The sequence below is a fragment of the Aspergillus stella-maris genome (assembly GCF_047715825.1).
Source record: "Aspergillus stella-maris strain CBS 113639 unplaced genomic scaffold BDV14scaffold_63, whole genome shotgun sequence".
Taxonomy (NCBI): domain Eukaryota; kingdom Fungi; phylum Ascomycota; class Eurotiomycetes; order Eurotiales; family Aspergillaceae; genus Aspergillus; species Aspergillus stella-maris.
This window is the reverse complement of record NW_027396857.1, coordinates 51145-75461: the sequence shown is the minus strand read 5'-3', so window position 1 is coordinate 75461 and position 24317 is coordinate 51145. Positions and strand designations below refer to the sequence as shown.

At 52.3% G+C, this 24317-nt stretch overlaps 11 protein-coding genes across 11 annotated transcripts; 6 read left to right on the top strand and 5 right to left on the bottom strand.

Annotated features, from left to right (window-relative positions):
- Positions 1 to 142: 142 nt before the first annotated feature.
- Positions 143 to 2083, top strand: BDV14DRAFT_180281 (sorting nexin-4). The gene is made up of 2 exons (XM_073769891.1): positions 143 to 600; positions 693 to 2083. The coding sequence occupies exons 1-2, from the start codon at positions 310 to 312 to the stop codon at positions 1881 to 1883; spliced, it is 1482 nt and encodes a 493-aa protein (XP_073624472.1). The 5' UTR covers positions 143 to 309; the 3' UTR covers positions 1884 to 2083.
- Positions 2084 to 3139, bottom strand: BDV14DRAFT_180280 (uncharacterized protein). The gene is made up of 2 exons (XM_073769890.1): positions 2524 to 3139; positions 2084 to 2347 (listed from the first exon to the last, which is right to left on the bottom strand). The coding sequence occupies exons 1-2, from the start codon at positions 2875 to 2877 to the stop codon at positions 2240 to 2242; spliced, it is 462 nt and encodes a 153-aa protein (XP_073624471.1). The 5' UTR covers positions 2878 to 3139; the 3' UTR covers positions 2084 to 2239.
- Positions 3140 to 4112: 973 nt separating this feature from the next.
- Positions 4113 to 5725, top strand: BDV14DRAFT_203693 (putative ubiquinone biosynthesis monooxgenase (Coq6); the record flags this gene model as incomplete). Its single annotated transcript, XM_073774339.1, has 2 exons — positions 4113 to 4284; positions 4356 to 5725. The coding sequence occupies 2 exons, from the start codon at positions 4113 to 4115 to the stop codon at positions 5723 to 5725; spliced, it is 1542 nt and encodes a 513-aa protein (XP_073624470.1).
- A 2747-nt stretch (positions 5726 to 8472) lies between these two features.
- creB (ubiquitin C-terminal hydrolase CreB) lies at positions 8473 to 12512 on the top strand. Its single transcript, XM_073769889.1, has 4 exons — positions 8473 to 9158; positions 9348 to 9485; positions 9538 to 9551; positions 9611 to 12512. The coding sequence occupies exons 1-4, from the start codon at positions 9123 to 9125 to the stop codon at positions 11781 to 11783; spliced, it is 2361 nt and encodes a 786-aa protein (XP_073624469.1). The 5' UTR covers positions 8473 to 9122; the 3' UTR covers positions 11784 to 12512.
- BDV14DRAFT_123066 (uncharacterized protein) lies at positions 11948 to 12512 on the top strand. The gene has a single exon (XM_073765932.1). It carries the CDS (start codon positions 12111 to 12113, stop codon positions 12402 to 12404), a length of 294 nt encoding a protein of 97 aa, XP_073624468.1. The 5' UTR covers positions 11948 to 12110; the 3' UTR covers positions 12405 to 12512.
- Positions 12513 to 12526: 14 nt separating this feature from the next.
- Positions 12527 to 13573, bottom strand: BDV14DRAFT_180270 (YOS1 family protein). The gene is made up of 4 exons (XM_073769888.1): positions 13469 to 13573; positions 13341 to 13400; positions 13169 to 13279; positions 12527 to 13033 (listed from the first exon to the last, which is right to left on the bottom strand). Exons 1-4 carry the CDS (start codon positions 13500 to 13502, stop codon positions 12978 to 12980), a joined length of 261 nt encoding a protein of 86 aa, XP_073624467.1. The 5' UTR covers positions 13503 to 13573; the 3' UTR covers positions 12527 to 12977.
- A 154-nt stretch (positions 13574 to 13727) lies between these two features.
- BDV14DRAFT_192211 (dolichyl-P-Man:Man(7)GlcNAc(2)-PP-dolichol alpha-1,6-mannosyltransferase) lies at positions 13728 to 15523 on the top strand (the record flags this gene model as incomplete). The annotated part of the gene is made up of 2 exons (XM_073771605.1): positions 13728 to 14013; positions 14073 to 15523. The coding sequence occupies 2 exons, from the start codon at positions 13728 to 13730 to the stop codon at positions 15521 to 15523; spliced, it is 1737 nt and encodes a 578-aa protein (XP_073624466.1).
- BDV14DRAFT_180264 (dynactin subunit 2) lies at positions 15362 to 17205 on the bottom strand. The gene is made up of 3 exons (XM_073769887.1): positions 17145 to 17205; positions 17031 to 17090; positions 15362 to 16979 (listed from the first exon to the last, which is right to left on the bottom strand). The coding sequence occupies exons 1-3, from the start codon at positions 17181 to 17183 to the stop codon at positions 15663 to 15665; spliced, it is 1416 nt and encodes a 471-aa protein (XP_073624465.1). The 5' UTR covers positions 17184 to 17205; the 3' UTR covers positions 15362 to 15662.
- A 507-nt stretch (positions 17206 to 17712) lies between these two features.
- On the top strand, positions 17713 to 19099 carry BDV14DRAFT_123000 (uncharacterized protein). The gene is made up of 4 exons (XM_073765931.1): positions 17713 to 17980; positions 18118 to 18159; positions 18236 to 18703; positions 18761 to 19099. Exons 1-4 carry the CDS (start codon positions 17927 to 17929, stop codon positions 18905 to 18907), a joined length of 711 nt encoding a protein of 236 aa, XP_073624464.1. The 5' UTR covers positions 17713 to 17926; the 3' UTR covers positions 18908 to 19099.
- BDV14DRAFT_180261 (CoA-acylating methylmalonate-semialdehyde dehydrogenase) lies at positions 18632 to 21280 on the bottom strand. The gene is made up of 3 exons (XM_073769886.1): positions 20317 to 21280; positions 18761 to 20266; positions 18632 to 18703 (listed from the first exon to the last, which is right to left on the bottom strand). The coding sequence occupies exons 1-2, from the start codon at positions 21050 to 21052 to the stop codon at positions 19212 to 19214; spliced, it is 1791 nt and encodes a 596-aa protein (XP_073624463.1). The 5' UTR covers positions 21053 to 21280; the 3' UTR covers positions 18632 to 18703; positions 18761 to 19211.
- A 494-nt stretch (positions 21281 to 21774) lies between these two features.
- Positions 21775 to 24077, bottom strand: clxA (calnexin). Its single transcript, XM_073769885.1, has 4 exons — positions 23788 to 24077; positions 23445 to 23727; positions 22598 to 23382; positions 21775 to 22546 (listed from the first exon to the last, which is right to left on the bottom strand). Exons 1-4 carry the CDS (start codon positions 23908 to 23910, stop codon positions 22049 to 22051), a joined length of 1689 nt encoding a protein of 562 aa, XP_073624462.1. The 5' UTR covers positions 23911 to 24077; the 3' UTR covers positions 21775 to 22048.
- Between the last annotated feature and the right edge of the window lie 240 nt (positions 24078 to 24317).

The window sequence follows — 24317 nt, the reverse complement described above, 5'->3', positions numbered from 1 at the left end:
CAAATGAATTCTCAACGCAACTTAATAGGATGCAAGAATACATACTAGAGACCGTAGATTGCTGGCGGCTGACTGTTTACTCCGTGGTGGGTCTTGGCAATGACGCTGTGCACTCCCCAATTGATCAACTTCACCTCCGCAACTCCCCACGACTTGACAATTCCGACCAGCCTCCTCACCATCAGCTCTTTTTTAAAGTTTCTTTCGAGCTGAACATTTGTCCTTGCTATTATTGCTCTCTCTGTATATCCGCTTGGTGTAGCTTCGTCCATATCGTCACCCACACAGTGTCTCTCGTTGTTCCCCGCCATGGATCACGACGACTTCGACAGCGTCTCGTGGCGCCATGGGCCGGACAGCGATGTTTCTCGTCCCACAACCTCCGGAACCGATACTGAAGAATCCCCTGAAACTCGTCACGATCCCAATGGTAAGCGAAGGATGAGCTCGGCAAGTGAGATTCCCCAAGCGGGGCCACATGCGGATGCCTTAGACCTCGCGGGCATCGGAGATGGATTTCTAGAGTGTCGGGTCGATACGCCGATGAAGGAGAATGACGGTACCAAGGATGCATACATTTCATACCTTGTTTCTACGCACGTAAGTACTCTGACGTCGACCAGACGAAGATATATACTATATTGCGCTGCCTAGCGAGAAGATGAAGCAAATGCTAACGCGATAGCTACCAGACGGACTTCAAGTCTTTCCAGAAATCGGAGTTCACTGTGCGCAGACGATTTACAGACTTTTTCTTCCTCTACAAGACGCTTTACCGGGAATACCCTGCGTGTGCGGTGCCGCCACTGCCAGATAAGCACAAGATGGAATACGTTCGTGGAGACAGGTTCGGGCCGGAGTTTACCACGCGGAGAGCGTGGTCACTACATCGCTTTCTGAAACGCTTAACACTGCATCCGGTTTTACGGAGGGCTCCTCTGCTCGCTATCTTTTTGGAATCGCCTGACTGGAACTCTCACATGCGAGTGCGCTCGTCGCGGACCTCGACCGGTGGGTCGGATGGCGGCGGAACGGGGATATTTGATAACTTCACCGACACTTTCGTGAATGCCTTTACCAAGGTTCATAAGCCGGATCGTCGATTCATCGAGGTGCGGGAAAAGGCAGACAAGCTGGACGAGGATCTGAACCATGTTGAGAAGATAGTAGCGCGAGTTGCACGACGGGAGTCCGATTTGGAAACAGACTATAACGAGCTAGCGACTCAGTTCCGCAAGCTTGTCCCACTTGAGCCAGATGTCGAGGTACCGCTACAAGTCTTCGCCGCCTCTGTCGAAGAGACCGCGCGGGGAATCAAGAACCTCAAGGACCACACGGACCAAAATTATCTCGGCTCGCTACGTGACATGGAAGCTTATATCCTATCTGTCAAATCACTCCTGAAAACACGCGAACAGAAGCAGCTCGACTTTGAAGCACTAGTCGACTACCGCAACAAAGCAGTGGCAGAGCGAGACTCTCTCGCCAACAACCCCTCCTCATACTACGCCTCCAACCCCCTCACCTCATCCCCAGCCTCCTTTATCCGCTCAAAGATGGAAGATATGCGTGGAGTCGATCACGAACAATCACGGCGCGAGCGAATGCGCAAACTCGAGATTCGGATTGAGGAGCTGACGAGAGAGGTGGAATCCGCCAAGACAACCTCGGAGATGTTTGATGAAGAGGTCGTGCGTGAGGTTGCGGACTTTGAGCGGATTAAGGCTATTGAGTTCCGCGACTCTATGGGCGATTTGGCAGAGCAGCATATTGAGTTTTATCAGGGGGTGTTGAATACCTGGGAGCGATTCGTGGCTGAGATGGAGGAGGGGCTAGACGACAATTACGATAACTCTCACTCTGGTGAAGCTGGAAACAGGTAGATGGTCAAGCTGAGGCCCCAAACCTTGCCGAGGCTCTCTGTGCATCATCATCAACCATAATCATGCTCCATATCCTCTATTTCTCATGTCTCCCTAATTATTACCTTACCTTTGGAGAGCACGATCCCGGTCTACCATGCTACACTACTCTACGCTATGATCCTTTACGACGTCTTGTACCTACATCCATACTAGCTTCATTCCAGATTCTTTCTTCATTGCCACTCACTACCGACTACCTCTCTAGTACTCCCGCACATCTAAGTCATCTCTGGTCCATCCTTGTCTGTCACAATAGCCGCGGGTGGCTGTTCCGAGCTCCCAATACATACCCGCCCATCCAACCTCAAAGCAACTCAAATTCTCTCCATAACTCTCTGATTCTCCGCACACTCAAAGTCAATCGGGCTGGGATCGCCCCTAGGATCTGATATCGCGGGGTTCAGGGCGCGGCGGACCCATTGCTTCAATCCCAGCAGAGTAAGTATAAGTGCAAGTACAAGTATAAGCATAAGCATTCGTGGGTATGCGGTGTGACAAGACGCTATGCTTCCTACATTTCATAGATAGAGGGTATATAGCGGGGAGCAGAACTACAACCAAAGTGAAAGACTAGAATTAGGGAAGAGAGGCGTCTCACCTCACGGTATATCTGCTTCGGCGTCTTGGTCTTCTTTGTCTCTGGTCCCGTTGATCCAGTTCCAGTCCCGGTTGCGGCTTCTGCAGCTAGAGCTGCGGCTTCTTCATCCGCCATGTACTGCGAGTAGGCCTCCTGGTCGTAGTTCACGGTATAGGGCCCCGGGCCCTGTGGGTTATGCGCGAAGTTGGCGCCTAGGCCGGGGTAGAGGGGTTGTTGTGCTTGTGACTGTGATGAGGTTGGTGCTGAGATTGAGGCTGAGGTTGAGGCTGAGGCTGGATTGGATTTGGATGGGTTTTGGGGATTAGAGGTCCCGGCGCCTGAGAGTGAAGGATTGCTGTTTGTGTTGGATGTCATGGTTTAGATGTTGGATGTTGTTGCCTAGATGATGTTCTTTGTTTCAGGTGGGGGGAAGAGTGGACGTGGAGCTGGGAGGTGAGGTATCGCAGGGTTTAAGGTACACAAGATGAACAATGAGGTAGGCAGTGCAGGCAGCTACTGGACAAGCTACTACTAAGAAGGGAAGTAGTTAGGAAGTGCAGTGGGCATGCCAGGCTATATCTATGGGCCAGGCACCTACTCCATCGTCGCCGCCGCCGCCGAACATCCATTATCCGAACCTGGAAGCGGCGACAGCATGGCATGTAGCTGGATAAGCATAGAGTTGCTTATTCCGCACGGCAACGAAGATCACTGCGCAATCCGCAGCGCAACCTTATGAAACTTGGGGATTCTAGGAGATGCGCAGAGCGAATGATGGGTTGATACGGGCGTGGCGCAGCGACTCCTGCGTCATACCGGCGGTGGCAGTGTGCCGGAATGCAGTCAGTCAGTTAGCCTGTGGCCTTTTGGGGGGTTCGAGATATGCAGGATGAGCTATAATTAGGGCGGGCTTTATTTTCGCTTGTTTTCTGGTTTGTTTAGTGTGCATAGCCATGCGCTGATTGTTCGTCGTCTGCTGTACTACCGTTACTGCTGTGGCTCGATAGAGGGTGATGAACGGTAAGACCGTGACAAGAATGGCGGGAGTATAGGTCGCAGGGGGGCCGGAGCGTTATTTATGAGCCTAGGTGGGTTCCTGTCACTGAGCAATGAAGCTATTTTCAGCGTGCCATTGCACCTGGTACTTGGGAACGTGGGACCAGGCTGACGGGGCGCCATCTAAGCCTAGGCAAGGCTGTCTATACTTAGTTTGCCCATGTGTGTCCTGCCGCAGCGCTCTTGGACACGTATCAACGCGATATCTTCCAGCGGGCAAGGGCCTTCTCTCCATCGGCCTAGGCGCGTCGGTGCATCCGAGCTGTTCGGCTGGCCACGGTAAGGGCAATCAAAGACACAACCCCGAAGCTGTAGGGCAAGATGACCTAAATTCTCAGCATAGTTCGCAGGACACTGAGCTAAGGCACTAAAAAAAGCAGCCCATAAGAACGAGTCTTGCACCACATGGATGTCAGTAGTAATTGTAGGTGAGTTGTGCACGGCTCTCCGGAGGACGGAGGACTGTTTGCCGTGTTTGCACCCATCTTATGATCGGCCAAGCAGGAAATCATGCTCCAGGAACCCTGGCTTTGAACCTCAACAACTACCTCACGATGCGGCCAATTGCAGCTTCGGCCTTGCGGCCATACATTTGCCCATCGTGTCGAACGGGGCGCGTCCTGAATAAGCGCAGATTTGGGTCGAAGCTCGCACCTGTGACGGACATTTACGATGTCGTTTGCGTCGGAGGGGGTCCTGCTGGTTTGGCCCTTCTTGCTGCTCTTCGTATGCATTTCTTCTCCAAATCTTCACTGTTGTTGGTCATTTTGATCCAATATGCTGACGCCATTGTTCAGGTGCATCACCCGCAACATCCAAGTTGAAAGTCGCCCTGGTGGAATCACAAGACCTCGACAAAGCGCGCTCCTGGAAGCTCGACCCGCAACAGTTCTCCAACCGAGTCAGCAGTCTTACGCCGTCATCCGTGTCGTTTTTGCAGAAGATCGGGGCTTGGGATCATTTGGATGTCACGCGAACGCAACCATACCAGGGCATGGAGGTGTGGGATGGAGAGACAGGGTCCAAAATCACATTCGACCGGTCCGCCGAAACCTCGCCATTTGAAGACCTTCGTACCGTCGCGACGATGACGGAGAATTCCAATCTAGTACACGCCCTTCTTTCGCGTATCACTGCCTCCGGAGATGAGAACCTGTCCATATTCTCGAAGTCCACTGTATCCTCCATTGAGAACGGTGCTGCGGAGGGGCTAAATGGAGCAGATCTCTCGGCATGGCCGGTATTGTCCATTGCACCAGCTGGAGCATCTGAGTCTGGTGCTGCGCCCTCTAGAATCGCGGCAAGACTTCTCGTCGGGGCGGACGGTATTAACAGCCCCGTTCGTCGGTACGCCGACATCTCGACAGACGGCTGGGATTACCAGCGCCACGGAGTCGTCGCAACTCTGTCTCTCGCTGATCAGATTCCTGCACCCTTCCCCAGCGGCACAAGAACAGCGTACCAGCGCTTCCTGCCATCTCTCGGTGGTCCCATTGCCCTGCTCCCGCTCCCAAACAACAACGCCACCCTCGTCTGGTCCACGACCCCCGAAAATGCCGCATACCTCAAGTCTCTCAGCCCGAAGTCATTCATCGCAATGGTCAATGCCGCCTTCCGCCTTTCCATGCCCGACCTCCAATACATGATCCGTATGGAGCGCCCATCTCCTTCAGTCACAAACCTCGAGGAAGACTCGCACGAGAGCGAGCTCACCTGGCGTCTCCAACACACCCCTGCCGTTCCACACCTCCCACCAATGGTCACAGGGCTCCAAGAAGGCACTGTTGCTTCGTTCCCTCTCCGGTTTCGCCACGCCTCAACGTACATCTCCCCCCGCGTCGCCCTCGTCGGCGACGCAGCGCATGTCATCCACCCCCTTGCCGGCCAAGGCCTCAACCTGGGTCTCAGCGACGTGGCCTCCCTCTCCAGCACGATCGAATACGCCGTTAACCGTGGCATGGACGTTGGCGATATCCTCACGCTTGAGCGGTACACGGCCGAGCGATGGGCGACTAATGCCAAGATTGGCGGGACTTGCGATGTCCTGCATAAGCTTTATAATGTCCCCGGACAGGGACCTGTCGCTTGGGGACGGAGTCTGGGATTTGAGATCATTGATCGCTTGCCGTTTGTTAAGGGCTTCTTGATGCGGAATGCAGATTCGTGATGCGACCCGTCTAGGGATGTATTTGTATGGGGCTTCTTTGTATCTATATGTATTAGTAGTAAACACCCAATGTATCTATTATACCCTTTCTAATTCGTTACCATAGGTGATTGATGACCTGATGTTCGTCTCTTCGGCCAGAAGCTGCTAAGTCCGGTGTTTCCCCGCGCTAGAATATTGCTCTACCTTATCAAAGGAAGGCACGACTGTCTATAAGCGAAAGGAAAGAGCGTCCGGCCGCACCTGCCCTATACGCGTTTTGGCTGTGTGCTTTGAAAGGAAGGTGCGATGGACCGCAGCTTGCGCAGGAAGGACCGCGTGCACCCATCGCACTTGCTGAGAATGGTGCCTAATGGCTTTTATAAGGTCGAAGCAAACTACGAAGCACGACATATGAGCTTGAAAGCAATGGATGCTGATATGTGCCTCCGTACTTATCACTTCTACACGTTTGCAGGGTTGTATATAGGTGTTCATCGTTAAGAACTATATCTTTAATGTGGAAAGTGCACAGACCCCAGACTGATGATCGTCTAGATTGGCGCCGGGCTCTGAGCAGTTGTTTCTTTACTCTAGGTAGAAATGCAATGCTCGTATTGGATGCCTGTTTGGACCGTCGTTTTTCCAAGTCCTTGTTTTTACGTAGGTAGAATACAGAATAAAGCAATGGTGTGAGCTTGATCGTCGGGTCGATGACCGAAAGATCGTCACTCTTCCAAGCTCAGACATGGTTCTACCGGTCTTCGTTCTCGAAGGTTCATTAACCGAAGTGATATGCATCTTGCAGGTAGCAAGCAGGATGGTTGGCTGAGCATAATTAACGCAGTGGACCTTGCGTTGAGCCTTCTCCATGTCTGTGCATGCAATGTCGAGATTGCCAGCCAATCAGTGGTTGCCATTTAATTACCCCAGTATTCTGCTATCACAACAGAGTTCATTAGTGAGGTTGTCTATTGCCTGTTCAGTGGTTAAAGATCACTAGCGGGATGTTGGTATTAATATCTCTGCCGTCGTCTAAGTGACCAGGTCAGTTGGGCATGGATGTACTTCGGTGTTTCTGTTCCGTTATCGCCGAGCACAGCGGAGCGACTCCGATGAATCTTCCCTTCTCCAACCGATGCTGCTCAAATGTAGAGCAGAACATTTCAAATGTTAGGGTCTAAGTTCGAATCTTAGATAAGAATGAATGATCTTCGCGAATTCATCTGAGCACTGACAGATCGCACAGAATTTATTCTAGGGGTTAAGAGGCTGATTCTCCAACTCCTGCCTGACTGCCTGCAAGATCTCGCGCAGAGGACAGCCGCGGGTATGCGCTAGTGGCTGGAAAGTTGGGGTCAAGACTCAAGACTCAAGTGGCTATGGACCCCGAGAAATTATACGATTGGCCGCACGCAGTCATGTCATCTCTGGTATTCCACGTGGTTCGGTCGTCGGAACTGTCCCATCCTAGTGCGGTACAGACCTGTCAGGACGCTCAGTTGAGCCTGCGAGGTTATATGACGTCTCTTCGGTAGAATATCTGGGGTAAAAGTCGAGGACAACTTCCCCAATCCAAGTTAGAAGCTTATTGGGGACAAGATAGACAAGCGCACTTCTCCTATGGTGGCTTTGCCGAGTGGCACAGCAAAAAGGCTGTTCTGATTGCTCCACATAAAGGCGCCGCCAAGAGCGCCGCCCAGTCGGAGGCTTCATAAAATCACGCACTCGAGCATTGCTCTGTTCTTTGTTCGAACGCCCGCGATGTCGCTAATCGCGTCAGAACCTTGATCAGTACAGAGTAGAGGTTAAAGTGGCGAGCAGTCTGGATAGCCGCCAGTTTGCGGCGTGGGACTTCGAAACCTGCCCTCGAGCACTTTGAAACGGTGGTTGTATGTCGTACAGACTGACTCGTGGCGGTACAGAGAGCTAAGCCAACGCCAACGGGCTGGCAGCAAATCAAAGGCCGAGTAGCTGGCCTGGATGTAACCCTGCTTCCCTGGGTAGACTGGGATATTAACGAACGTTGTTATTTATCCGGAAGATGTCGCCTGGCGCCTGGAAATTGGTGGAATTATGGGACGACGTTCCCAACCCGACTGCTGCGTGTTCACGTTCCAGGCACAACTGGATTGCCTCTTTGAGCCACGGGGGCCAAAGTGGCATGTTGGCTTTGAAGTACACATGTGTAACCGGGCAACTCAGCCGTAAGAGCCCTGGGCAATGTAAGCCTGTCGTCTCACCGTATGCAGCAAATGCTGTCTTCCGCCGCGCATCTGGAAGCTTTGTAGCCGCCCGAGCGGAGCCCACGACAAACAGCACGTTGTACAGGGAGCCGAGTAAGGCAAATTTTCCAGACAGACGACTGATCACTGGTCTTAGGTGAGAAGTGTCATGTAGTCAGCATGACCCCAATCGATCCTGAGGACGCCTCCCGCCGCAAGAAAGGTGTGGTAAGCTGAACCTGCAGGCGAGTTTGCCTCTCTCTCTGCTCTCTCTCTTTCACAGTGCATGTTGCATATTCATAGTGAGACGCCCCGCGGAAGAGACCGTTGGGTGATGAAACTCGAGGGTGGGATGCATCATGGCGAGGGCCTGGCGTAATTACCGTACCGATAAGCGTCCATGAATACACAGCCAAACGGCCGGCCACCCCGGCCACCTCTCCAAGTCCAGGAAGATGGAGAATAATGGACATAACTAAACCCGAGCAGTTAATAATCAAGGCAAAAGCAGTGAACAGCGACCGGAGAGCGGCCTGAGTAATTGGCTCCTTCCCCTCGTTTCAACGCTCTCGGACCCGTCAACCGGCGTCATAGTAGTAGTGGCCCAGAGGATTACCATCCCGTACGGAGGCACTGGCAGTGTCCACCCGTCCTGGAGAGCCCGGAGGTACAGCGGCCTCGCCCCATCGTTCTCCTCTCTCCCCAATCTCCTCTCTTCTTGTCTCATTTCTTCTCTTCCCTCTGCCTCCGCTCCCTGCGCCGCTTCGTCCTTGTGTCCTATTCCTATTACTTCGCATGGGATCCCTGTTCAGACCCAATCTCGTTCCCTCGTCGCCTTCCTCCACCGATCGGCTTATCATCGTCGTTTGAATTCCGCCCTCACGTTTCCGCCCCATATTCTTCCGTCGCTCACCCACTACCCCAGCCTCTGCTCGCCACGTCCCTGAGTGTCGTATTCCACCTTGGATGCTCCTTCGTCATCGTCGGTCACGTCTTTCTCTGTCTTCCGCCCAATTCCCCGCGCCGTTCGCCGGATCCCTCCTCCGCTTCTTTCCCGACTGTCGCATACTTGAACCGCCTGTGGACAATCTAGGCAGCACTTGTGCTGTTGAGCGAATTGTATAGCGGCCTCTTCCCCCGCCTCGTCGCCAGATGAGGGCGACTAGTACGAGTCAAGAGAACTGGTGACAATCATGGGGTCAATCTTAAGAAGTTTCCGAAGAGATGTGGTGAGTATAGACAAACGCTCAACGACCTTTCCGGCCTCTGGGCTATATTTGCATAATCCCGCCCTTGGCTCCCTTCTTACAGAGAAGTTTTATATATATGCCCCTCAAAACCTGTGGAAGACACGGACCTCTCGCACATTGGATCCGAAACCATCGCTGTCCTACTCTGGCATACTAATTCTCCGCTAGGGATCTGCCGCGCCCTCAGTCGGGGCACCTCCCATAAGAAAGGAGCCCCCGCTCCCGATGACTCCTCTAGAGAAAATGCTCACTGAGTTGGGTCCGATCCGAACCGATGGCAGTGATAAGTTCTTTGGAATGGAAAACGTAAGTTCCATTAGGGTTTTCTGGTTGAGCCTCTGCTGATCACTTCATTTAGTTTGGAAACACATGGTAGGCGGCGACCTGGGCAGTCCCGTTCAGAAGGGAAAGCTACTAATAAATTCCTACAGTTATTGTAACTCCATCCTACAGTGCCTCTACTATTCAGTCCCATTTCGAGAAGCCGTCCTAAACTATCCTAAACGAACACCAATTGAGAGTCTAGAAGCAGCGCTGGCCAAAGCTCTTCGGTATCAGGATCCAAACGCGCGCCAGGATGCTGAGGCACTAGCAGAGAGACAGAAAGCGGCGACCTCTCCGCGACCCGGGCAACCCCCAAATCCACAGCAGAAACCCGAAGACAAGGATTCGCCGGAGTACAAGAAGAAGGTAGCCCTGCAGACGCTTCCTCTTCTCGAGACTGCGAACAATGCATCCAGCTATGGTATAGAGGAGTCATTGTTCAGTGCTCTAAAGGACCTGTTTGAATCGGTTGTTGGTAGCCAGACTCGAATTGGGATAATCCGGCCGCAACATTTCTTGGAAGTGCTCCGCCGCGGTAACGAGATGTTCAGGACGGCCATGCATCAAGACGCGCATGAATTTCTCAACCTCTTACTTAATGAAGTCGTTACAAGTGTGGAACACGCCGCAAATCAACTTGCCTTGGAGAATCCTGTCGTTCCCGCAGCCGAAAGCTCAGATTCTTTACAGCCATCATCCAGTTCAGGAAACAAGACGCCTAACACCAGCAGATGGGTTCACGAACTATTCGAAGGTCTCCTCACGTCCGAAACGCAATGCCTCACATGCGAGAAAGCTTCTCAACGGGACGAGGTCTTTCTAGATTTATCGGTGGATCTCGAACAACATTCGTCAGTCACTTCGTGTTTAAGAAAGTTTTCGGCGGAGGAGATGCTGTGCGAAAGGAATAAATTCCACTGTGACAATTGTGGTGGGCTACAAGAAGCAGAGAAGAGGATGAAGATCAAACGCCTGCCTCGGATTTTGGCATTGCACCTCAAACGCTTTAAATACACCGAAGATCTCCAACGTCTCCAGAAGCTCTTCCATAGAGTTGTCTACCCTTACCACCTCCGTCTTTTCAACACAACCGATGATGCTGAGGATCCTGATCGTCTCTACGAGCTGTATGCCGTCGTTGTACATATCGGTGGCGGGCCTTACCACGGGCACTATGTCTCCATTATCAAGACCCAAGATAGAGGATGGCTACTATTTGATGATGAGATGGTTGAACCGGTGGATAAAAACTACGTGCGGAACTTTTTTGGCGATAAGCCAGGTCTGGCCTGTGCGTATGTGCTCTTTTACCAGGAGACGACGATGGAAGCTGTGATGAAGGAACAAGAGCAAGAGAATATGGAGCCACCGGTCGACATCAATACCTCCACGTTGAAACAAAATGGTTTTGCGCATTCGCCTGCTCTTGCTCACGCTCACAGTGCCTCCCAAATACCTTTATATGAGGAGCACGATCGCTTCACGGGCTTGAAACGAGCCCCAACCGCGCCTCAGCTGTCAACGCATCATGAGAGCACCGATACAGAAAGCCTTCCCTCCGCCGCTTCTCCCCAAACACCTCTCACCTCATTACCTCCTATACCGCCGATTCCCGAGACACCTACGACACCGTTAACATCACGCAAGAGCGACTTACAGGCAAAGAAAGAGCGGCTCAAGGAAGAGAAGGAACGGGAGAAGGAGCGGAAGGCAGCTGAGAAGGCATCCGAGAAAGAGAAGGAAAAGCAGCGTCGAAAAGAAATTGAAACTCAATACAAGGATAGGCAAGATAGGCAACGGCGCGAAAACGATGAATTGAAAGCAGCTCTTGAAGCAAGCAAGGCTTCAAAGGAAGATGAGGACCGACGCAATTACACAGAGAATGGCAACTCTAAAAGGACTGCCGGGGGCCTTGGTCGATTCAGAAGTCTGAGCCAGCGATTCAGTCACAAAGAAGGCCGTTCCTCTACACCGCCAATACCGTCCTTGCCCAACGGGAATCACTCGTCAAGCAAAATCTCCAGCGACCTTCCACATCCAGTACTTTCACCTGTACACCCGCCACCACGGCCTTTGTCACAGCCACTGAATGACCATCTCATACGTTCCCCTATCACGGAGAAGCCTCCAGACCTTCCCGAAGAGCAACCTCTGCAGCAGCCGAAAGAGCAACCCAAAGATCAGGAGCCTCTCAAGAACCCGAAGCACGACAGATCACATCACGGAAAATGGCGAAGTTTCAGTCTCCGGAAGAAGTCCTTCAATATCCTCTCCTCATGAGGTTCCATCACTTGATTGATCCTCCTTTGTGCACATACATACAGCGACGTACATATTTTCTTCGGATGTATTATCAGATTTTTTTTCCTTGCTAGGCTCGACTATCTACAGCATCTCTTGCTACGATGTCCACGCTTAGCTCATGTGTTACTTTTGCACGCTTTCTTTTGGACACGGACCAGTACAGTTACTGATCCGAATTGCATATTGTGGCATTAAATTGGCATATCATTTCGCTACAGCCGATGTTTTGCACTTTCACTTCTGTTTTCATGTCTCATATTTATTTGTGATATCCCTGTCTCTGGGTCACACAGCTAGGCGATTATGGCGTTTTGGATTTGGATCTGGATATTTGACTGGCGAACATTGGTTCTTTTTTTTTTAGCTTTCTTGATTTTAATTCTGTCAGAACACGGAGAACATGTCTCGAGCTTGAAGATGCTCGCTTTGATACCAGTGGCATTTTGCAGCCATTTCATATTGTGGGAAAGAATAAGGCTACATATCTACCTCGCAAGGGTTTTTCTGCATATTCCAGCTTCAAATGGGCTATCTACTTGCGAGTCTTCTCTTGTTAGTTTTCATGTTGGATACCCTCAACTTCCTTCAGCGTTTTAGGTAGCATGAGGCAGAAAATGTGAACGTAGGTTTCGTTGCAGATTTTACATAGGCGGAGTATCAATTATCGCCTATAATCTACTATTGTCTACAAGCATATGAGTTCTGGATCTTACTCTTTTTCCCATTACATGATGCCTAGACACTATTTGATATCTCTCTCAGAACCTCTGAGAATACAGCACAATGCCTCGCAAAGGCCCAGTCAAGCACATTCGTAATCATATCATTAATGCAGAGCGCTTATATACAGATCAGGGCGAGCCACCGCGTCATCATGGATAAACCCGTAACCAACAAGACTCCTCATCCACCGGAATCAAGGCGCAATGCGTCGCGTCAGCACCGAGAAGGATCTTTCGTGCCCTTTTCCTGCTTTGTGGATTTAGTTCTATCCTGAGGGGTCGCTGGACGGGTTGGTGGCACGGCATAAGTATGGCTGGTAGATCAAGATAAGTAGAGTAGGTCACGACGAAGGACTGCGCTCGCGGGGGGTTCGGTTCGCTTTTGTTCATATGGTCTATAAATCGATTGGCGCGATAGCGAAATGAAATGGGGTGTTTGAGTCGTCCGTCATCCGAGGATGAGTTCGTATACGATGATTATCGTGTTGATGACGATCAAGGGTACTGTTTTGTCCTGTTAGCATCCGCATCGCATGTCCTTGCAGGTGTAACTGAATCTAGCCAGCCCCTCCACAAACGTAGGTACCAAAGCAGGATTGGGAAAAGAAGCTAGAACGTATGCGAGAGGGAAGAACGTACTCCGCATCACTGTCCTCACACTAGCTATTAGATTTATTGTCTTTGCTTTGACGCTCGTGTTATCGTATGCCGCGCCGAAGGAAGGATCATTTTGTTGACGGCCCCAACCAACTAAGAGAGCGATATTAGCTATGCCTGCCGGCACCGATTAAATTTGGTATGAGAGACGTACTTCGCGCGAGGAAGCGGTCTTCGGAGAGGATTGCGATGGAGTTGGTGATGAGGACGATAACTGCGGAGAAAGGTCGTTAGTCGAACAAGTGATTGAAAGCTAGAATACGAGAGCAGGAAAGTACGCACCATAGACGAGCCTTCCAAGCCCGAAGAAAGACATTGTGGTGTTGTTTCGTAGTTATGTTCGTGGGGTAGTTGTTGGTTGTGGAGGAGGGAAAGGTCAAGCTGCCAGATCGACTGACGTACTGCCACTTCCGAGAGCACTTCGCTCCGACCTTCTTATACTGTCAACAGTAAACAACGTTGAGTTGTCCTCAGCGCAAAATGTTCAGGAATGCTAGTAAGGACAAGTATACTTTTGTTCGATTTATGTAAATACTAATTCATGGTAGGTTACCTGCTGTTGCTCCTCTCTATCCCGGCACTGGTTCTTCTGCACTTGTCGATCGCTCCATATACCAAGGTAGAGGAGTCGTTCCATATTCAGGCCATTCACGATATTGAGACCTTTGGGATCCCTACGCACAATGTCAAGAATGCGTTGAGGGCAGAATATGACCATTTTACGTTTCCTGGCGCTGTGCCTAGGACGTTTGCTGGCGCTGTAGCATTGTCTGGGCTCTCGGCTCCGTTGACTGGGCTGAAGCATGATATTGATGGACAGTTCGTCGGTGAGTTTCCCCTTGCAACATTGCGCCTTCGTGCTTTGCTAATTTGTGTCGCGCATTAGCCCGAGCAATACTGGGCCTGTTCAATGCTTCCTCGCTGCTATACTTTGCCAGCGCCTTGCGCCGCGCGGCAGGGAAACCTGCTGCTGCTTGGTACATTTTGTTCCAGGCAAGCCAGTTTCATGTCATCTACTATGCCTCGCGAACACTGTCCAATATGTTTGCCTTTGGTATGATCAACTTCGCTCTGGCGTCTCTTCTTCCCGAGCCAGGGACATCGGTCACATACCGCAAGCGAAGCCGGGTAGCTCTATACCTGATAACAATTGCGGGCATCGTCTTCCGCGCTGAACTGGCACTCTTCCTAGCAACTCATACTCTGTATCTCTTCGCCACGGGACGGATTAGTATTCAGCGGGAAATCATCCCCGCCGGTATCTCGGGCCTCCTGCTCGGCCTAGCCATCACGCTGCCCGTGGACTCTTTCTTCTGGCAGCGGTTTCCTCTTTGGCCAGAGCTTGCAGCACTGAAGTTCAATGTCGTTGATGGCCAGTCATCTGCCTGGGGTGTCAGTCCATGGCATTACTACTTTAGCAACGCTCTTCCTCGTCTGCTTCTGAATCCTCTCACCTACCTAGTCGGCATCCCAGTCGCGCTGCTCCAGCCCGCAACCCGACCCATAGCTAACTCGCTTCTCGTTCCCTCCTTCGCTTACATTGCCATCTACTCAGCCCAGCCCCACAAGGAATGGCGCTTCATCGTCTATGCCATACCGCCCCTAACCGCCGCCGCAGCCCTAGGCGCCTCCTACATCTGGACGCGCTGTACTAAATCCGTGATATACCGCCTCATCTCATTAGGACTAGTTATCTCAGCTCTCGCCTCTTTCATCCTCTCATCATTTATTCTCCTGCCAGCCTCATCAGCAAACTATCCCGGCGCGCACGCCCTCAACACCCTCCACACCCACGTCCACGACGCCGCGCCAAAGAACACACCCATCTCCGTCTCCGTGCATTTAGGAAATCTCGCGTGCCAAACAGGCGTAACCCGATTTCTCCAACAAGACAGTCCTTCTTCTTCATCTTCCTCATCAGTATCATGGACCTACGATAAGACCCCGCCGCCACGCCTCCCCGGTTTAGAAGAGGTAAACCCCGCCTTCTGGTCCCGCTTCGACTACGTTGTTCTTGAACCGTCTGAAGCGGAAGCTCTACTTTCGTTGAGTGGTCAGCCAAATGAGTATGCGCATTCGAGGAAGTATGCATGGCATCCTGTGGACTCTGTTAGTGGGTTTGCGGGTGTAAGGGTTGTTAGGCCGGGTGATGTTGCGAATGGAGAGGTGGAGGAGGGGATCATTAAGTGGGTTGTTGGAGAGGAGGGGAAGGTCATGGGTGTTGATGTTCTGGGAATTTGGAGGGGGGTTAGAGATCTGACTAGGAAGGCAACGGGGGGTTGGTGGGTTGAGGTGAAGATGGAAGAGAGGATTAGGATTCTGGGGAGGACCGGATGATGACCCTGTAATTGTTTCCTTCTTTGCTCTGTAAGATATAACTGAGTATAATGGGCTAAAATATGTACTACCTCTTCAAATCTATCGAATTGGGTATCTCTCAACTGCATCGCGATTATAAGATGTCTCCCCTCAGCACTCAATTCCCGCCCTCCAACTTCTCCATCCTCTTCTCCAGATCCCTCACCCACGGCTCCACAACCTCAATGTTACTCTTCAGTGCCGCCTCGCCCTGTCCCATCTTCTCCTCTACAACCTTCAGCCCCTCGCGCCACTGCTCAATCTCACCCGCCATTTCAGCCTGACGCTTCTCCAGCTCATCTAGGTTCTCGGCGGCTTGAGCAGCACCAGCATGGATAGCACGGAGGGAGCGCAGCCGCTCTAGTACACTCGGGAGAATAGGGTGTAGGGATTGGATGGTGGGCAGAGCAGCATACAGAGCCTGGATTTTAGTTGTTTGCTCGTCGCGCTGGGCGGCTGCTTGCTCGGGGTCAATACCGCCAGGGGAAGCAAGGTCCGATGTTGTTCGAGCCAATCGGGAGCTCTGCGCGGCCTTTGACGAGTCCAATACTCGTTTACGCGCTGAGGCCAGGGCGTCCGCGTCTGCTGTTAGCTTTCTGACGCGGGCGGAGAGGAGTTCGAGGTGTGGGGTTGTTGCTGCTGTGGTTGTGCTTGATGCGGGGATAGAATGTGTTGTTGCTGCCGCGGGGAGGGCATTCGGGCCGACGAGGAGGGTCATGAGCGTTGAGAGGCGGGAGGTGAGGTGGTCGAGGGCAGGCAGGACTGGTTGGAGTGGAGCGTCTAAGGATCCTTCGGAAGTGAAAGGGTTTGAGGAGGTGGAGATGCCCATCGCTGATTCGAGGAGGGCGAGGCGCGCGTCGAATGCTGCGGTGTGGGAGAGGATATTGGCGGCGGCATCGGTGGGTTCCGCTTCATTGTTGGGTACTTCTAATTGAGGCTGGGCGGCAGAAGCTTGCGATGGTTGTGTAGAGGGTGGTGATGCGAGCTTCTGGGATATCAAGGCAGCCGCGGAATGGGGTTGCGAGGCGCCCCGAGACGAGGCATAGAGGCTGTCGAGGGCCCGACTGAGTTTCTCAACGCCATCATCCATGTCACCCTTGTTTTCTTCTAGACCTTCGTTGGACTCCTCGGGTTTCTGGGCAGCCAATTCGTCCTTCAGCTCTTCCACTTCGCGCTGCAAACGCGCGAGTTTCCTCTCTAGGCTCTCAGTCTCATCTTCGCTGTCTTCTCCTTCCGCGACGTCTTTTCGCCTCTGCCGGCTCTTGCTCCTGTAGGACTTTCGCTTTATAGCTATGCTGTCTGAGAAGTTCACATGGCGGGCATCAACAGTGGCTCCGAGGAAGTGGGCGCGCGCTTCGTCTGCATTCACGGGGTCTTGGTCGATGTCCGAGTCGAAGGCGGTGTCAATATTTGAGGCCGTACGGACCGTTCCGGTCTGCTGTATGATTAGATTGGCTCAATTGTGCTTGAATAGCAGCAGATGTACCTGAACAGTGGAGGCTTCATCTGTCAAGTCTGGCGTCTCATAGATATCAGGAGCGAGGTCCTGGGCTGGTCAGTGAAAGCATAGAGCACAGTGCCAGAAAGATAAGTAACATACCAAGTCCGGGAGACCGGCGTACTTCTTGTTGAAAGCCATGACTGGAGCAATTGCGGAATGTTGACTTGTTGAATATATTGAAGCTCAGGTGTTTGGGCCCAGGCCACGTGAAAGGGGATGTTTATGCCTTGTGGCCTGAGGCATAACCCACACGAGCTATAGCAGCTTCCGATGAGGGGAGCTACTTTGCACTGGTCTATGTCACGAATACAATTCGACCGCTTTCTACGGTATGCGATGCGATGCTGTCCGACGTGAGTTACCTTGCTCGTTACACTACTTCTATACAGAGACCTACATCACATGCTCGGAGTGTAAGGAGTAACCAACGTCCGAGTGCTTTGTCGCCATAAAAGTAGAGTGTAGACGAGCAGCTGTACTTACTAAATGGTCAAGCCCGTAGTGGCCAGAGGAGACCTTGCCATGGGAGCACATGCACGCAACAAGCCTCGGTCATAGCGGATCAAATCCAGAGCAGCGGGTAACCAGGTCCAAGTATTGCGGAGGTGCAAGCAATCACAGTCACTGCATCCTACTCCAGGACCACAAGCTCCGGTACACGACGTGGAACCGCGATCCCAGGCTTCGGAGTAAGCTTGAGGAAATTGAGGTACATAAAGCGAGCTGTCTACCTCGATCGTCACGGTCACCGAAACCCGCTTTACCCCCACTTCCCCTCGACTTACCTACCTACACTTCGGATCTTTCTACTTCACATAGCTCAGCCTCCAAACAACTTACCTTTCTCTACTATCCAAACCCTCGGATTACCTGAAATCAAGATGGCTACACCTGCCGATATCACTTTTGTCAACTACAATGGCAGCTGGACTATGGTGCGTTGCTTTGCTTGCCCCTCAACCTCCCCGCTTGCTGGAGCTTCACCTCTGAAGCTAGTTATTCAGCTACCTTTCTGCCAAACAATCATCATACCTACAATCCTGAACATAGCTAACAAGGTGACCTTCACCAGGACCGCAACATCTCCGACCCAACGGACCCCGTCCTCGCCATGGTATATACCTCCCTTACACCCATGACATTATCCCCTCCTCAACCCATCTTAAGCAACCCGACTTACAAAACAACAGCAAGGCCTAAGCTGGTTCATGCGCACAACCCTAGCCTGGGTCTCCGTAACCCTAAACACAAAACAATACTCCTCCCCCGACCAACCAACCCAAACATCAATCCAACACATCGACGTCGACAACGTCGTAACTGGCGGCGTGCAAGGAACCTCCGAGCAGCGCATAACAGACTGGACCGAGCGCGAGCATTCCGATGCAATCTTCGGCCGCGTAAAGGGGCGGTCGAGGCTTTTCCGCGGTGCCAAGGGAGTCGATGGGAAGGTGCGCCCTGATGTTAAGATCAGTACGGCGCTTGAGGATGAGAAGATTGGGAAGTTCTTGAGGGGTGAGATTGCTGCTGATGGGGGTGCCTCGGAGGGGTTCCTGGTTGACGCTGTCGGGGAGGGGTATGGGGAGCCCAAGGAGGGGGAGGGACTCTGGTTGCAGAGTTGGGTGGAGAGTTTGGATTCGACGTGGACGGCTGAGCAGGTATTAATCTATTCTTCACACCTTATCTATTGCGATGTTATACTGACAAGTGTCTAGGTCTGGGGCTTCGAGACCATTGACGGCCAGCGCTATCATACCCGTCGCGTGGTTGTCGCGAATAACGGGGAGTATGTCCTCGCTAGACTTGCATATACCTTTGTTCCTCCTTCGGCTGAGAATGAGGATGAGGGGATGGCGTACTAGTCTATTTGACTAGATTTCGTGGGGATGGGGAGGGATTCTATGTGTAGATGCATGCTATGCTCACTAGAGTCGGGGATATGATGTCGGCGTTGTTTTCAGGTAACTCATATTGAGAGTAGTAGTTATCATTATAACCTGCAAGAAGGGGATTAATCGCTTCGCTGTCGATGTTTTACAGTACGTTCGGTAGTAGAGTTGTATGAAACAGAATCTTGGTATTTGGCAACAGTACCTACAAACAAGGGATCAAGCAATATTATCATAATCATGCACATCGACCAAACTATACCCCATTATACTTTTTTTATGAATGTGTCGGCATCACAACATTAGCCTTAGTGCTGACCGCATCCTCAGCACGCCATAGGCTCGTGACCGTCTTCTGCTGCGTATAGAACTGAAGACCAGGCTTGCCGTAGAAAGTGTTCGCACCACCACCCGCAATACTCTTCTTGTTACCAGTGAAAGAGAACATGGGGAGCGGCACGGGGATGGGGACGTTGATACCAACTTGCCCAGCCTCAATGTCCTTCTGGAATCGCGATGCCGTAGGTCCGGAGCGAGTGAAGACGGCTGCACCGTTACCGTACTCGTTCTTGTTGATGAGGTCAATAGCATCGTCGAGTGTCTCGGTCTCCAAGCAGACGAGGACAGGGCCGAAGATTTCCTGTGTGTAGCACTTCATGTGGGGCTTGACGCCGGTGATGATGGTAGGTCCGACGAAGTTGCCGTTGGGGTACTTCTCGGGCTTGTAGCCACGGCCGTCGAGAAGGATTGTGGCGCCTTCTTCCTCAGCACTAGCGATGAGGTCTTCAATGCGCTTTTTGCTCTCGAGGCTGATGACGGGGCCAAGGTCGGCGCCTTCCTCGAAGCCTCCGTTGACATTCAAGGCTTTAGCGCGCTCGGCCATCTCAGGAAGCCATTCCTTGGTCTCTCCGACTGCGACAACAGTGCTAAGAGCCATGCAGCGCTGACCAGCAGCACCAAAGGCGGCTCCAACAATGGCGTTGAGGGTCTGGTTCTTGTTGGCATCGGGCAAGATAGCGGCGTGGTTCTTAGCGCCGAGATTGGCCTGGACACGCTTGCCGTTGGCGGATCCACGGGTGTAGATGTACTCTCCGGCACGGTTACCACCGACAAAGCTAATGGCCTTAATCTCGGGGGCGTCGAGAATGAAGTCGACGGTCTTGGCGGAGCCGTGAATGATGTTGATAACGCCAGGAGGGAAGCCAGCTTCCTTGGCTAGCTCAGCCAGGATCATGGCCGCTCCAGGGTCGCGCTCGGAGGGCTTCATGACCAAGGTGTTACCGGTGACGGTAGCAATAGGAATACACCAGAGGGGAATCATGGCGGGGAAGTCTATACTCATTAGTGTTCAATAGGAAGAAAGTTTGGAAAAGGTGGCATACTGAAGGGACAAATAGCAGCCACAACTCCGAGAGGCTCTCTGTAGCTTCTAGTTTCCATATCCTTGGCAACTTCCAACACCTCACCGGTGATCTGAGTGGTAATACCACAAGCAGTCTCGGCGACCTGGAGACCACGAAGGACATCACCCTTGGCATCGGCAAATGTCTTGCCCTGCTCAAGAGTAATGGACGCAGCCAGGCGGTCCCAGTGTTCACGGATCAAGCTGACAAACTTGAACATGATTTGCTGTCTAGCCATGATGCTCGTGGCCCTCCAAGCAGGGAAAGCCTTCTGAGCAGACTCGACAGCGGCGCGCAGCTCCTCATCTGTGCTTTGAGGGACACGAGTGACAAGGTTGTTGGTGGCCGGGTCATAGAGGTCAATCCATGTGCTCGCCTTGGATGGTAGGAACTCATTATCGCGGAAGTTGGTGGTATCGGTTGGGTTGGAGATGGCTTCGTGGCTCGTCGGGTATTCGGTGGCGGTTGTAGCCGCGGATGTTGTTGCGGGGGCGAGCTGTTGAGCAGTGGCATGAAGCCTGCGTCGCGCGTCCATGGAGGCGGTTGACGATGTTTGTGATGCCAGCTTGTGAGTAGAAGGCCTGGTTGAAGTCGACAAAGAGCGGGATGCTGACGCTGCTGCAGCCCTGGCGGACGACACACCGGTCACCGTCGTGCGGGGAGACGCAACGCGGAGAGCGGGGATGGACCGGGCAAGGGACCGGTGAGCGGCCATTGTGAACGGGACGGGGTTGAGTAGGGGACAAGAGTTATTCCAAGAAGGCTGCGAGGATAGGAGAAAGGGAGAAAGAAGATTAAAGGAAGTCACCAAGAAGATAGGTGGTCGAATGGAAAGTGGTCAAGGGAGGAGATCATGGATATATGATGGCAGTCTGTCTCCAGCGTTATCCGGCTACATTCCCGAGGCCAACCTTCGATAAGCCGCTCGGCGCTCTCGGCCAATCATATTCTACAGTCACTTTGGGAAGGCGTTTCCTTACCCCAGCTTCTGTCCATATTCATGGGTTCGAGTACCGTTATCTGAAAAGCTGGTTCTCCCTTCCGACTTTCAGGATCGGCCTGCTTGTTCTGATGGCAATGCGGTCCACCGCGCCACCTGGATTTCCCCAAAGGCGACTTTGTCTCTCGCTCGGGAGCCCTTCCTCCAAATTGGAGTAACCCCGATATCGCACATCGCGCCGAGGCGCTGAAAGATATCTGAATACCTACTCCGCGTAGTATGAAGAGACCGCTCGAGAGAATTGCACTGCAATCGCATTGCTTGGGTCTCGGTATATGAGCTTCGCACTCTTCCATGAGCTCTAATAATCCTCACCCTTCGGTGACTAGTACGACCTCGCACGTCTTACTGCTTACTAGACGTGGACAAGTGTCACTGCTACTTAATTTCATATACACATGCAATTGACAGCGAGACTCAATTGGTAATGTTTAATCCTAAAGACTAGTGGACTACACAAGCACCTGCTGGTCTGATTTCAGAAAATGCAGTATGGATGTGAAAGCTAGTTGATCAAATTGCATTGTACATATGATTCATTCTCATAGAAATGTCATGTTAACAGAATCAGAATCCTTCGAAAAGATACTGCAACAGCCGTAAAACTCAAATGGGGAATAGTGCTTGTTGTGCGCCGTACTTGATATTTTGTTTGTTTTGCTTGATAATTATGCTCTTTTGTTCTCATGATACTTGATTCAACGCACGTATTTATTCCGCAGAGGAACGGGTAGTACGCTTGGTTGCGGCGCCCTTGGCAGTCTCCGCAGCGGAGCTGACAGCTTCGCTGGCCTTCTCCTTGGTGGCTTTGGCAGCCTCCTTGCCCTTCTTAGCCGCAGGGGCGGCAGCAGGGCTACTGGCGCCAATGGCACCAACAATGATGAGAATCATGGTGACGAAAACGGCACCAAGACCGCCAGCAACCTCAGGAACCTGCTTGACAGCGTTGACGGGGTCTTCCTTGGCGAGGCCAACGAATTGGTCAACCTTCTCACGGACGAAGGTGACGGGGTCCTCCTTGAAGCTGACGGTAGTACCAGCAGCCTTGTCCTCCTTCTTGGGCTTGGAGGCCTCCTCCTCGGCCTTCTCGACGGCGTGCTTGATGTCAAAGGTCTCTTTGCGGAGCTTCTCAGCATCCTCAACGGAGTGTCCAATGTAGATGTTGTCAAACAAAATGTCGTTCTGCATGGTCCAGATCTCGAAACCAATCTAGAAAATGATTAGCAAAGCATGTTAGGATGAAGGGAAAGGGAAACGTACTCCGCCAATGGGCTCAAGGTTTGAGGGAGTCTTGTCCTCGAAGTAGGCGGGGTTGGCGATCTTGCGGGGAGCCCAGGGTCCCTTGTAGGCAGGGTTGTCAATCAAAGGAGCGGTCCACTTGCCCTTGTAAGCAGGGTTCTTGGTCAAGGGAGGAGACCAGGGACCACATCCGGAGACTTCGCTGCACTTGGGGTTGGGGACAGTGGGAGGAATCCAGTCACCGTCTTCCTCATCATCCCAGTCCTCGGGCTTCTCGGCCTCGGGGTCAGGAACGCTGTTGGGCTCATCCTCGAGCCAGTCATCGGGCTTCTCGGCGGACTCGTCAACAATCTCGAAGGGAGCGTCCTCGTCCCAGTCCTCGGGCTTGGTAGCCTCGGGGTCAGCGATCTTAGCCTCGTCAACCCAGGTGTCAGGCTTGCTGTCCTTGGGGTCATCAATCTCCTTGTCAGGGTTGACAGGAGGGTTGAAGTCGTCGTGAAGGGTGCCGTTCTTGACAGCATCGCCGTCAATGAGAATCTGGAAGGTCTGGTCGGGACGGACAATGAGGGTGTAGAGGGAGCTGAGCTTGCTGGTACGGGCAGCAGGAGGAGCCTTAAGGTGCTTCTCCTCGTACTCGCCGGTCTTGGGGTTCTTGTGGCGGAAGATGAAGTGGACCTTGTTAGTGGCACCGCACTTATCGGGACCGAACATGATCACGTAGGGGGTGGTGTTGGAGAACTCGTCGGAACCGAGCTTCTTGTTGTCCTGGAGGAGCTTCATGTAGGCACCACCGCAGACCAGGGAGTCTATAGTTAAGATGCCTGTTAGTATCAAAGTCATGGCTCGAAGATCGAAACGGTTTACTCACTCTGCGGCTTAACCTCGTACTGAACAACAAGGGTGTTGTCTTTGTTGTCAATCTTCTTCGGGAACTTCGAGGAGATAGCGTGGTGCGCCGCGACGTTCTTGACGACGAGACCCTTGTCTCCCTCAATACCCTTGAAGACAGTAGGTTCCTCGACGGACCATTCGCCGACGTAGGCCCAGTCCTCCTCTGACTTGGAGTCTTCCTTCTTGGCGTGAGAAGGAGTCCATCTTGATTCCCAGTCATCCGTGAATTGTTCCAAGAAAGGAGCCTCGATGTTGGTGGGCTAGGCGCAATGAAGTCAGTAAATGTAAGAAATCCAGATTGTAATAGCAAGTAAACTAACCGTGAAGGTAGGCTTTTCGACGACAGAGGCAGCATCGGGGGCTGACTCCTCCTCGGCGTGGGCGTAGCCCATCAGGCCGGCCGAGGAGACCAGAGCGGAGGTAAGAGCTGTGTTGAGACGCATGGTGAAATACGAAGAACAACAAACAATCGTTCAAGCAATTGGTCCTCCGTGGAGGCAGAGAAGGATGAAGTCAAGTCGACCTGAGCGACGAGAGCAAGGTTGCGCAGAGCGAAAGCGGATGGGAGTAGAAAGAGAAGGAATCGGGGAAAGAAATGGCCAGAGGTTATATAGAGTAATGAAGCTGGAAGTTCAAGGTGGCCTCTTCCGCCGCCCTCTGCTCAATGCGGTTAGTGCAGCTTCTCCAATGTTCTGTCGGCAGATCTCCACTGCTGTGCCTTCACTGATTGTCCCGAACTCCGCCAATAATCCGCAGTGTAATTGTACATTGTTGATCAATGTCAAAATACTTAATTGTCTTGTAGTGGATATTTCTTCTCGTGAAAGTTTTGGGAGGGTCAACCTCTGGG

Bases quoted from the DNA above. Each gene is read 5' to 3' on its own strand.
- BDV14DRAFT_180281 (XM_073769891.1), top strand. From the start codon at position 310: ATGGATCACGACGACTTCGACAGCGTCTCGTGGCGCCATGGGCCGGAC. The intron at 601-692 runs GTAAGTACTCTG...GATAGCTACCAG, and splicing joins CATACCTTGTTTCTACGCAC to ACGGACTTCAAGTCTTTCCA.
- BDV14DRAFT_180280 (XM_073769890.1), bottom strand. From the start codon at position 2,877: ATGACATCCAACACAAACAGCAATCCTTCACTCTCAGGCGCCGGGACC. The intron at 2,348-2,523 runs GTGAGACGCCTC...CTGGGATTGAAG, and splicing joins CGAAGCAGATATACCGTGAG to CAATGGGTCCGCCGCGCCCT.
- creB (XM_073769889.1), top strand. From the start codon at position 9,123: ATGGGGTCAATCTTAAGAAGTTTCCGAAGAGATGTG. The intron at 9,159-9,347 runs GTGAGTATAGAC...ATTCTCCGCTAG, and splicing joins GAAGTTTCCGAAGAGATGTG to GGATCTGCCGCGCCCTCAGT.
- BDV14DRAFT_123066 (XM_073765932.1), top strand. From the start codon at position 12,111: ATGGCGTTTTGGATTTGGATCTGGATATTTGACTGGCGAACATTGGTT.
- BDV14DRAFT_180270 (XM_073769888.1), bottom strand. From the start codon at position 13,502: ATGTCTTTCTTCGGGCTTGGAAGGCTCGTCTATG. The intron at 13,401-13,468 runs GTGCGTACTTTC...CTTTCTCCGCAG, and splicing joins GCTTGGAAGGCTCGTCTATG to TTATCGTCCTCATCACCAAC. The intron at 13,034-13,168 runs GTACGTTCTTCC...AGGACAAAACAG, and splicing joins TGTGAGGACAGTGATGCGGA to TACCCTTGATCGTCATCAAC.
- BDV14DRAFT_180264 (XM_073769887.1), bottom strand. From the start codon at position 17,183: ATGGCTTTCAACAAGAAGTACGCCGGTCTCCCGGACTTG. The intron at 17,091-17,144 runs GTATGTTACTTA...TGACCAGCCCAG, and splicing joins ACGCCGGTCTCCCGGACTTG to GACCTCGCTCCTGATATCTA. The intron at 16,980-17,030 runs GTACATCTGCTG...ATCATACAGCAG, and splicing joins ATGAAGCCTCCACTGTTCAG to ACCGGAACGGTCCGTACGGC.
- BDV14DRAFT_123000 (XM_073765931.1), top strand. From the start codon at position 17,927: ATGGCTACACCTGCCGATATCACTTTTGTCAACTACAATGGCAGCTGG. The intron at 18,160-18,235 runs GTATATACCTCC...ACAAAACAACAG, and splicing joins CGGACCCCGTCCTCGCCATG to CAAGGCCTAAGCTGGTTCAT. The intron at 18,704-18,760 runs GTATTAATCTAT...ACAAGTGTCTAG, and splicing joins CGACGTGGACGGCTGAGCAG to GTCTGGGGCTTCGAGACCAT.
- BDV14DRAFT_180261 (XM_073769886.1), bottom strand. From the start codon at position 21,052: ATGGCCGCTCACCGGTCCCTTGCCCGGTCCATCCCCGCTCTCCGCGTT. The intron at 20,267-20,316 runs GTATGCCACCTT...TAATGAGTATAG, and splicing joins GGCTGCTATTTGTCCCTTCA to ACTTCCCCGCCATGATTCCC.
- clxA (XM_073769885.1), bottom strand. From the start codon at position 23,910: ATGCGTCTCAACACAGCTCTTACCTCCGCTCTGGTCTCCTCGGCCGGC. The intron at 23,728-23,787 runs GTTAGTTTACTT...CATTGCGCCTAG, and splicing joins TCGAAAAGCCTACCTTCACG to CCCACCAACATCGAGGCTCC. The intron at 23,383-23,444 runs GTGAGTAAACCG...TCTTAACTATAG, and splicing joins GTACGAGGTTAAGCCGCAGA to ACTCCCTGGTCTGCGGTGGT.